Here is a 12,040-nt window from a genome sequence, read left to right as displayed (position 1 = left end):
TGGTAGGCTGAAGAAACTTATTCTTGGAGAACCCCTTTAAGCTTCATTCAGACATGTTCTTTGCTTTCAATTCTATTGTGGTCGCCATCACTTTGTCGGGAATAATGGCATTAAATGTAGCACTATTCTTCCTATCAAATTTGAGGGAAGTTTATTTATATTATATTATTTTTACCTCCTCTTAGTTGACTTACCGTACTTTGTGACCCTTTTTTGCACCTTTATTTTGGCATAATATGGCACACACAATTGTTTTTACTTTTTTGCCTCACCCCTTTCCAGAACATTCCCCCTACCCATTTTCAAGTAAGCCACAATAAATGTTTAGACACATAATAAATTGGTATAAAACTAGATACACCAGAGTCAAGTCAAAGTGCGCTCTTATTAAATGTGTCCCCAATGCTTCAGGTAAAAGTCTAATTCATATATTGAAGTTGTAGGATGTATATTAAAATGCCATGCTAAAGGTCTCCATACAGATTAGATAAAATACGGCAAAACCCGTTGGGTTCAGCAGGATCAGCCAAACAACTAATTTCTATGGGGGCTTCCTGACTCTCCCCTGACAGATGGGAGAGAGGGGTGATCCAACCTACTGAATTTCGACAGCCGGTTCCTTTGTTCAGTGGGACATAAGCTAATGCCAGAGGAGTCTGTCAGCGGCTTTCTCACAAAGAACACAGGAGCGCTCGATTGAGTTGAGTGTTCCTATGTATTGGGGAGTCAGGGGAAATAACTGTTGGATGATTGATCTTTCAGCCACCAACTATCTAATATGAATGGAGGCTTTAAAGGGATTGTCTGGTAAAAGCAAGTTATGACCTATCCAGTTAGGGGCAATCTAATTGCTGGGACTCACACTGATCGGCAGAATAGGGAATTTTTATCCCTGGTGGTGCACTTATATTCCTATAAGAAAGGAGCAGCAATGAACATGCCCAACTGCTGCTCCATTCATTTTCTATGGGGATGTCGGAAAAAGCAGAGCGCATCCTACAGGGAATGAAGGGTTGGGCATTGACACTGCAGCTCCATTCTACCAGGGATAAAAGTTCCACTTTCTACCTATCGGCATAGGTCCCAGCGGTGAGACTCCTACTGATTAACAACTTATAATTATTCTGTGGATAGGTGATAATAATGTGTTTCTAGAAAGTGTCACCTGCTTACACTATGTTTCATAAAACTTACTGAATTATTTACAACTTTAACCAGGTCACATCACCATAGTTCACTCAGTTCTGGGTATTATTAGGGTTCAACATGTCTGGTTATGATTGTCGCAGGACATGACTTACTTTGTGCAACCTTTCCTCACAGGCTTCCTGACAGGATACAGTTCAACTCTTTGGATAGGACTCAATGACATTAACATTAATGGGGTCTGGCAATGGTCTGATGGATCACCATTAAAATTCTTGAACTGGGAGATTGGTAAGTACAGAATGCCATTATCTGTTTGCCATCTAAGGTTTTGGTAATTTTGTGATACCACGGTGTGCTGTAATCTATATATATAATTGTCTAAGGGCACTTCCGTCTGTCTGTCCCGGAAATCCCTCGTCTCTGATCCAATCAGCAACGAGCACAGTCCGGCCGAAAATTAGTCCCTCCCTACTTCCGTCCAGTCAGTGCCCGGCGCCTGCTCCGTACTCCCCTCCAGTCAGCGCTCACACAGGGTTAATGGCAGCGTTAACGGACTGCGTTATGCCGCGGGTAACGCACTCCGTTAATGCTGCTATTAACCCTGTGTGACCAACTTTTTACTATTGATGCTGCCTATGCAGCATCAATAGTAAACAGATTTAATGTTACAAATAAGAATAATTTAAAAAAAAGGTTATTCTCACCCTCCGACGTGGCAGCTGTCCTCAGCAGTGCAAGCAGCAGGTTCCGGTGCCAAGGATGCTATGCGAGAAGGACCTTCCATGACGCCACGGTCATGTGACCGCGACATCATCACAGGTCCTGCGCTCATACCAAGCCTGGGACCGGAAGCTGCCACGTGCACCGCACACAGGCGCCAGGACTTCAAGGGGCCTTCTGAAGGTGAGTATGTTTATTTTTTATTTTAAGTCTGTATACTACATGGCCCTGTGCTGTATACTCCGTCGCTGTGCAATATACTACGTTGCTGGGCAATATACTACGTAGCTGGGCAATATACTATGTGGCTGGGCAATATACTACGTGGCTGGGCAATATACTACGTGGCTGGGCAATATACTATGTGGCTGGGCAATATACTACGTGGCTGGACAATATACTACGTGGCTGGACAATATACTACGTGACTGGGCAATATACTACGTGGCTGGGCAATATACTACGTAGCTGGGCAATATACTACGTGGCTGGGCAATATACTACGTGGCTGGGCAATATACTACGTGGCTGGGCAATATACTACGTGACTGGGCAATATACTACGTGACTGGGCAATATACTACGTGGCTGGGCAATATACTACGTGGCTGGTCAATATACTACGTGGCTGGGCAATATACTACGTGACTGGGCAATATACTACGTGGCTGGGCAATATACTACGTGGACATGCATATTCTAGAATACCCGATGCGTTAGAATCGGGCCACCATCTAGTCTACTATATAATTGTCTAAGGGTCACTTCCGTCTTTCTGTCTGTCTGTAACGGAAATCCCAAGTCGTTGATTGGTCGCGGCAAAACAGTCACGAGTCACGACTAATCAGCGACGGGCACAGTCCGGCGGCAAAATGGCCGCTCCTTACTCCCCGCAGTCAGTGCCCGCTCCATACTCCCCTCCAGTCAGCGCTCACACAGGGTTAATGGCAGCGTTAACGGACCGCGTTATGCTGCGGTGTAACGCACTTCGTTAACGCTGCTATTAACCCTGTGTGACCAACTTTTTACTATTGATGCTGCCTATGCAGCATCAATATTAAAAAGATCTAATGTTAATAATAATAAAAAATATTAAAAAAAGTTATATACTCACCGTCCATCGGCCCCTCGGATCCAGAACAGGCCTTTCCTGCTCCTCGCGACTTATTTTAATTATTTTTTTTTAACAGGGATATGATGCCCACATTGCTATATACTATGTGGGCTGTGTTATATACTACGTGGGCTGTGCAATATACTACGTGGGCTGTGCAATATACTACGTGGGCTGTGCAATATACTACGTGGCTGGGTAATATACTACGTAGCTGTGCAATACACTACATGGCTGTGCAATATACTACGTGGCTGTGCTATATACTACATGGGCTGTGTTATATACTACGTGGCTGTGCAATATACTATGTGGCTGTGCAATATACTATGTGGCTGTGCTATATACTACGTGGCTGTGCTATATACTACGTGGGCTGTGCTATATACTACGTGGCTGTGTTATGCACTACATGGGCTGTTATATACTACGTGGGCTGTGCTATATACTACGTGGGCTGTTATATACTACATGGGCGTGTTATACACTACATGGGCGTGTTATACACTACATGGGCTGTGTTATACACTACGTGGGCTGTGTTATATACTGCATGTGTGGGCTGTTAAATACTACGTGAGCTGTGTTATATGCTACGTGGGCTGTTATAAACTACGTGGCTATGTTATATGTGGGCTGTTATACACTCCGTGGGCTGTGCTATATATTCCTTGGGCTGTGCTATATACTCCGTTGGCTGTGCTATATACTCCGTGGGCTGTGCTATATACTAAGTGGCTGTGCAATATACTACGTGGCTGTGCTATGTACTACGTGGCTGTGCTATTTACTATGTGGGCTGTTATATACTACTTGGTTGTGCTATATACTACGTGGCCGGCCGCAAACAATCAGCAACAGGCGCAGTCCGGCCGCGAATTGGCGCGGGATTTGAACCACGCTTTGCTAATTGGTCACGGTTGGCCGAATCCTGTGTATTCAATGTATTATTCTAAAATCTTCATAGATAAACTACATACATATTCTAGAATACTTGATGCATTAGAATCGGGCTACCATCTAGTTGTTATATAAGTGTACATTTAACCCCTTCCCGACCTATGACGCATACGCTGCAGCATGAAAGTCGGTGCCAATCCGACCTGTGACGCAGCGTATGCGTCATGGCGGAATCGCGTTCCTGCAGGTGGGGTGAAAGGGTTAACTGAAATTTCACCCGACCTGAAGGTACAGGGGATCTTGTACTTTAGCCCAGGGGGGGTGGCTCAGCCCCCACTTGGCTACGATCGCCCTGGTGACCACTTTGTCACCACCCCCCAGATCTGATTGGAGCTAGCGTCCATGTGACGCTAGCTCTCCATTCAGATGTGGGGGGGCGGAGAAAACCATGGCTGCCTCGCTGTCCAGCTTCATGCCTTCCGTGGAAGCTGAACAGCGAGGTGCCTGCATACTGCCCTGCCACATACAGCGATCGCCGCCGCTGCAGTCACCGCCACCGCTGCAGTGGCCGCCACCGCCAGGTGCTCCCCTCAGCTTCTCTTCACCCCCTTGCCTTGCGATTCCATGCCCCCCGACCTTCGCTCCCTCCCCCCTGCCCTGCAGATCTCCCCCCTGCCCTGTGGATTGCCCCCTGCCCCGCTGATGTCCCCCCTGCCCCGCAGATCTCCCCCCTGCCTTGTGGATCGCCCCCTGCCCTGCTGATCTCCCCCCTGCCCCGCTGATCTTCCCCCTGCCCCGCTGATCTTCCCGCTGCCCTGCTGATCTCCCCCCTGCCCTGCTGATCTCCCCCCTGCCCTGTGGATTGCCCCCTGCCCCGCTGATGTTCCCCCTGCCCCGCTGATGTCCCCCCTGCCCCGCAGATCTCCCTCCCTGCCCCGCTGATGTCCCCCCTGCCCCGCAGATCTCCCTCCCCTGCCCCGCTGGTGTCCCCCCTGCCCTGCAGATCTCCCCCCTGCCTTGTGGATCGCCCCCTGCCCCGCTGATGCCCCCCCTGCCCCGCTGATGTCCCCCCTGCCCCGCTGATGTCCCCCCTGCCCCGCTGATCTCCCCCCTGCCCCGCTGATGTCCCCCCTGCCCCGCTGATGTCCCCCCTGCCCCGCTGATGTCCCCCCGCCCCGCTGATCTCCCCCCTGCCCCGCAGAGCTCCCCCCTGCCTTGTGGATCGCCCCCTGCCCTGCTGATGTCCCCCGTGCCCTGCAGATCTCCCCCTGCCCTGTGGATTGCCCCCTGCCCCGCTGATGTCCTCCCCTGCCCCGCTGATGTCCTCCCCTGCCCCGCTGATGTCCTCCCCTGCCCCGCTGATGTCCTCCCCTGCCCCGCAGATCTCCCCCCTGCCCCGCAGATCTCCCCCCTGCCCCGCAGATCTCCCCCCTGCCCCAGTTTTCCCATTAGGGTTGGGGCTAAAATTAGGGTTGGGATTAGGGGTAGGGTTAGGATTAGGGTTGGGATTAGGGTTGGGATTAGGGGTAGGGTTAGGATTAGGGGTAGGGTTGGGATTAGGGGTAGAGGTGTGTTGGGGTTAGGGTTGGAGATAGAATTGGGGAGTTTCCACTGTTTAGGCACATCAAGGGCTCTCCAAACGCGACATGGCGTCCGATCTCCATTCCAGCCAATTCTGCGTTGAAAAAGTAAAACAGTGCTCCTTCCCTTTCGGGCCCTCCCATGCGCCCAAACAGGGGTTTACCCCAACATATGGGGTATCAGCGTACTCAGGACAAATTGGACAACAACTTTTTTCATCCAATTTCTTTGTTACCCTTGGCAAAATAAAAATTTGGGGGGCTAAAAAACCCTTTTTGTGGGAAAAAAAATGATTTTTTTGTTTTCACGGCTCTGCATTATAAACTGTAGTGAAACACTTAGGGGTTCAAAGTTCTCTCAACACATCTAGATAAGTTCCTTGGGAGGTCTAGTTTCCAATATGGGGTCACTTGTGGGGGGTTTCTACTGTTTAGGTACATTAGGGGCTCTGCAAACGCAATGTGATGCCTGCAGACCAATCCATCTAACTGCATTCCAAATGGTGTTCATTCCCTTCCGAGCTCTGCCATGCGCCCAAATGGTGGTTCCCCTCCACATATAGGGTATCAGCGTACTTTGGACAACAGCTTTTGGGGACCAATTTCTCCTGTTACCCTTGTGAAAATAAAAAAATTGCGGGCTAAAAATCATTTTTGAAGAAAAAAAAGATTTTTTTATTTTCACGGCTCTGCGTTATAAACTTCTGTGAAGCATTTGGGGGTAAAAAGTGCTCACCACACATCTAAATAAGATCCTTGTGGGTCTAGTTTCCAAAATGTGGTCATTTGTGGGGGGTTTCTACTGTTTAGGCACATCAGGGGCTCTGCAAATGCGACGTGACACCCGCAGACCATTCCATCAAAGTCTGCCTTTCAAAACGTCACTACTTCCCTTCCGAGCCCCTACTTGTGCCCAAACACTGGTTCCCCCCCACATATGGGGTATCGGTGTACTCAGGACAAACTAACTTTTGGGGTCCAATTTCTCCTGTCACTCTTGTGAAAATAAAAAATTGCTTGCTAAAAATTAATTTTTGAGGAAAGAAAAATGATTTTTTATTTTCACAGCTCTGCGTTATAAACTTCTGTGAAGCACTTGGGGGTTTAAAGTGCTCACCACACATCTAGATTAGTTCCATGGGAGGTCTAGTTTACAAAATGGGGTCTGTTGTGATCCGCTTTTTGGCTCCCCTGGTGGTGGCTGGTGGTACTGGAGACTTGTGTGTGCTTTTCTGCCTCAGCTCACCTGCTTCCATCAGTTTTGGGAGTTCCCTATTTAGCCTTGCTCTCCAGTCACTTCCTTGCCGGTCATCATTGTAACCTGAGTCATTCTGTTGCATGTTCCTGCTACTAGTCTGCTGATCAGCTAAGTGGACTCTTGTCCTTATTGTTTTGTTTTTCTTGTCCAGTTTACAGTTTTATCATTTCCTGTTACTGGAAGCTCTTGTGGACTGAAATTGCCACTCCTGTGTCATGAGTTGACACAGGAGTCTTAAAGTAATTTCAGGATGGGTTTTTGAAAGGGTTTTTCAGCTGACCGTGAAGTCCTCTTTTGTATCCTTCCTCTATCTAGTAAGTGGACCTCGCTTTGCTAAATCTACCTTCATACTGTGTATGTCTTTTCCTCTGAACTCACCGTTAATATACGTGGGGGCTACTATCATCTTTGGGGAATTTCTCTAGAGGTAAGCCAGGTCTGTTCCTTCCTCTTCCAGGCGTAGTTAGTTCTCCGGCTGGCGCGTGGCATCTAGGCAGCCGTAGGAATGCTTCCTGGCTACTGTTAGTTGTGTGGTAGATTTAGGTCACGGTCAGCTTGAGTTTCCATCACCCGAGAGCTAGTCTGTTATTTTTGTGTTTCTGATGTTCCCATGCCATTGGGGAATCATGACAGGGGTCACATGTGGGTGAGATCCAATGTTTAGGCACACAGGGGCTCTCCAAATGCCACATGGTCAAATGGCGCTCCTTCCCTTCCGATCCTTGCCGTGTGCCCAAACAGTGGTTTACCCCCACATGTGAGGTATCAGTGTACTCAGGAGAAATTGCCCAACACATTTTAGGATCCATTTTATCCTGCTGCCCATGTGAAAATGAAAAGATTGAGGCTAAAATAATTTTTTTGTGAAAAAAAAGTACTTTTTCATTTTTATGGATCAATTTGTGAAGCACCTTGGGGTTCAAAGTGCTCACTATGCATCTAGATAAGCTCCTTGGGGGGTCTAGTTTCCAAAATGGGGTCACTTGTGGGGGAGCTCCAATGTTTAGGCACACAGGGGCTTTCCAAACGCGACATGGTCCGCTAATGATTGGAGCTAATTTTTCATTGAAAAAGTCAAATGGCGCTCCTTCCCTTCCGAGCCCTGTCGTGCACCCAAAAAGTGGTTCCCCCCCACATATGGGGTATCGGCGTACTCAGGACAAGTTGTACAATAACTTTTGGGGTCCAATTTCTCCTTTCACCCTTGGGAAAATAAAAAAATTGTTGATAAAAGTTCATTTTTATGGCTAAAAAGTTATATGTTAATTTTTTCCTTCCATGTTGCTTCTGCTGCTGTGTAACACCTGAAGGGTTAATAAACTTCTTGAATGTGGTTTTGAGCACCTTGAGGAGTGCAGTTTTTAGAATGGTGTCACTTTTGGGTATTTTCAGCCATATAGACCCCTCAAACTGACTTCAAATGTGAGGTGGTCCCTAAAAAAATGGTTTTGTAAATTTGGTTGTAAAAATGAGAAATCGCTGGTCAAATTTTAACCCTTATAACTTCCTAGCAAAAAAAAATTTTGTTTCCAAAATTGTGTTGATGTAAAGTAGACATGTGGGTAATGTTATTTATTAACTATTTTGTGTCACATAATTCTCTCGTTTAACAGAATAAAAATTCAAAATTTGAAAATTGCGAAATTTTCAAAATTTTCGCCAAATTTCCATTTTTTTCACAAATAAACGCAAAAATGATCGCCTTAAATTTACCACTAACGTGAAGCCCAATATGTCACGAAAATCTCAGAATCGCTAGGATCTGTTGAAGCGTTCCTGAGTTATTACCTCATAAAGGGACACTGGTCAGAATTGCAAAAAACGGCCAGGTCATTAAGGTCAAAATAGGCTGGGTCATGAAGGGGTTAACAGCTAGGTATTAGGTGTTGTTGAGCAATACTTTAGATATTTGATAAAATTACATTTTTAGAGAGATTTCTTAAAATTGTTATAAAGTTTATTAAGGCAGACAGTCAAGGACGCTGCTGTCAATTAAATGGTGCCACGCTTGTGCCTCCACCTTTTTCCGGTAAAGTCTATCGGTATTATGTAAAGAAACAGCTTTCTATTGAAAGAAAATGTAATAAATGTTGAAAAATAGAAATTTTCTTTTTCCCTGTCTGGTTAATAAAGGACTTGTTTCATAATGAAAACTCCCTTTTCGACTGTATCTTGCTGTCACAAGAGCACTGTTCAAAGCCACCTGGCAGCTCCAAAATAGCTACCATGAACAGGCATGCAGTAAGCTACTCTGTTTCCCAGAGCCCATGGTTTGTTCTGGCCTTCACCTTTTAACCCTTGTGCAGAAATCTGAACATATACAGGGTTCCCTGAGCTAGGGGCACAGAGTCAGCTTCTGATCGGCGGTGCAAGCTGTCAAGAAGGATAGTCAGGTAGCTGGATGAGATCCTGGACAAGCGAGTAGTCAAATGTCAAGCCGAAGACAAAGAATGGAAATAATCTGGACAAAATACAGGCGTACAGCATGGAGGTAAAAACCAGGATAACAGAACTACTGACTGGCAGTGGGAACTGTCTCTCAAAGGTTTATATAGTAACAGCCACACTCAGTGCTGACAGCAGATAGAAAACTAAATTAACCAGATTATTCCTGTAGCCTCTGAACTGGCCAGAGCCACAAGTCCCAGTAATAATATAGGATTGGTGCCTAGCATCATCCGCAAAAAAAATGCAAAACCACCTAGCTGCTTAAGCAAAGACCGGCCGAAATGTTAAACTTGCCCAGTGCTCAGGGGATCCCTATGGTTCTGGTTTCTGTGTTTATTTGGTTGTCAAAATGTTGTCTAATTTCTTTGGGGACCAGAGGATCATCTGGTTTATTTGATTATTCCCTGGTGATCATATCGGTTTGTTTTTTGTGATGACAGGGTTACCATGTGCCTGGCTTTCTGGTGACCAGATGGTCATCATCAGTCTGGTTCCTATGGTGATCTGAGCATCACCATTGGACTGCTTTTTCTGGCAATCAGCAGATTACATGGGTCTGATTTTGGTGCTGATCAAGGGATCACATGGGTCTGATTTCTGTGACTAGCAACTGATATTGCCGGGGTAAGTTGACTGGAAACAGATTTCACCTTCCCAGTTAAAGCCCCTATAAACATTAGACTAATGATGGCAGAAACTGCCCACATCGAGGGGTGCAGCTGACATTCTAATTACTATGGGGGTGCTGGCCGACTGATGGTCGGAAGAGATGTTGATTGGGTATGTCTGATTTCAGACTGACGATCATATTGTCCTCCTGGGATAAACTGCTGGCCAACATGTCAGCCAGGGACTTTCTCATAGAGAACACAAGCACTTGGCCGAACGAGTCCTCCTGTGTATGGGAGAGCTGGCTACCGGCTGAACGATCAGCTGGAGCATCGTTCAACCAACAGCCATTTAATGTGTATGGCCGGCTTTATTTTAATCATGCAGGTGCCTTCTTTATTAACTGAGAGATCCATTTATTGAATACTTCTTGGAATACTATTTCATCCTTTGTACGAGCTTTCTTCATTTTTCACTAACAGAGAAATACTGTATATTTATGTTTATCTTTATATAATCTTATCTTTCCTTGTCTTACTTTAATTTTATACTTTACTGTTTTTCTAGATGAGCCAAGCAATTCAGAAGAAGAAAATTGTGCAGTGGTTCGTACTGAGATGTCTGGTGCTTGGCAGACCCGAAACTGCTATAATGCTCTACCCTATGTATGCAAGAAAAGCTCCAAGAAGAATCTTCCCCCTATAGGTGAGTATAATGGTGTCTAAAATTTAGGGCTATGTTCCCATGATGAGCCTTTGAAAAGCGTTTGACACTGCAGAGTTTCTGCACCATTTTTGCTGAATATGCACATCAGATCTCTGTCAAACGCTGTTACTCCTGGCAGCTCCCATACACATGCACACTCAATTACATTGAGCATGCAGATGTATTCTCAATAGGGACTGGGTTATAAACCACTATCAGAAATCTCTTGTAGCAACACATTTTCTTCAATGTGGATGGCCATCCTAGAGAGGACCTACCACCACAAACTGGTTATTAGTTTTATTTTAAAAATTTTAGCTGTAAAAAAAAGGCATTACGGTATTTTAAATATGAGTCATAAAAAACAGATGGTGAATTCCAGTATATAAATGGCCAACTTGACCATGAACTTCGATGGGACCAGCACCTTCCTACAACCCTCTACAGCACCATATACCGCCGAAATGCGAAATGTAACTCTATTATATATGTACATATACAGTCATGGCGGAAAGTGTTGGCATCCTTGAAATTGTTCCAGAAAATAAAGTATTTCTCCCACAAAATTATTGCAATTACACATATTTATGTCTTTTGTGTATATTGGAACAACACAAAAAAAGCAGACAAAAAAAAGACAAATTGGACATAATTTCACACAAAACCCGCAAAATGGTCTGGACAAAATTGTTGGCACCCTCAACTTATTATTTTGTTGCACACACTTTGGAATAAATAACTGCAATCAATTGCTTACTATAAACATCAACAAGCTACACCTCTCAACTGGAATTTTGGACCACTCTTCTTTTGCAAAATGCTCCTGGTCCCTCTATATTTGAAGGGTGATTCGGAGTCATTGCTGGCCCCTTCAAAACTCTCCAGTGTTTTGTATCCATACATTTGTTGGTGCTTCTTAAAGTATGTTTGGGCACTACACTGCAACCTGAAATCCTTTGGAAATCTTCACATTTCATGATGCCTTGCACACAGTCAAAGCACCCAGTGCCAGAGGCAGCAAAACAACCCCAAACCTTCTTTGAAGCTCCACCATACTTGACTGTAGGTACTGTGTTCTTTTCTTTGTAGGCCTCATTCTGTTTTCAGTAAACAGTAGAATAATTTGCTTAACCAAAAAGCTCTGTCTTGGCCTCATCTGCCCACAAGATGCATTCCCAGACGGATTTTGGTTTACTCGTGTACATTTTGGCAAACTGCAGTCTAGTTTTTTTATGTCTCTATGTCAGCAGTGGGATCCTCCTGGATCTCCTTCCATAGCATTTCATTTCATTCAAATGTTGACGGATATTTCATGCCGACACTGAGGCACCATGAGCCAGCAGGACAGTTTGAAATTCTTTGGAACTTGATTGGGGCTACTTATCTACCATCCAGTTATCCTATATTGCAATCTTTCATCAATTTTTTACTGCCTTCCGCATCCATTGAGATTAGCTACATTGCCATGGGTTATAAACTTCTTGATTATGTTGTGCACCGTGGACAAAGGAATATCAAGATCTCTGGAGACGGACATGTAACCTTGAGATTCAAGTC

General features: G+C 45.3%; 1 protein-coding gene across 1 annotated transcript in view; it reads left to right on the top strand.

Moving 5' to 3' along the window:
- Window positions 1-12,040, top strand: part of MRC2 (mannose receptor C-type 2) — a 122,238-nt gene that overhangs the window by 60,116 nt on the left and 50,082 nt on the right. Inside the window, exons 5-6 of the mRNA XM_077252688.1 lie at window positions 1,324-1,437; window positions 10,346-10,483. Of these exons, the coding sequence (XP_077108803.1) occupies window positions 1,324-1,437; window positions 10,346-10,483 (252 nt within the window). The remainder of the gene's footprint in view (window positions 1-1,323; window positions 1,438-10,345; window positions 10,484-12,040) is intronic.

Source organism: Ranitomeya variabilis, chromosome 4 (assembly GCF_051348905.1).
Source record: "Ranitomeya variabilis isolate aRanVar5 chromosome 4, aRanVar5.hap1, whole genome shotgun sequence".
Classification (NCBI taxonomy): domain Eukaryota; kingdom Metazoa; phylum Chordata; class Amphibia; order Anura; family Dendrobatidae; genus Ranitomeya; species Ranitomeya variabilis.
The sequence above is the reverse complement of the archived record's forward strand: the minus strand, read 5'-3'. Positions and strand labels throughout refer to the sequence as shown.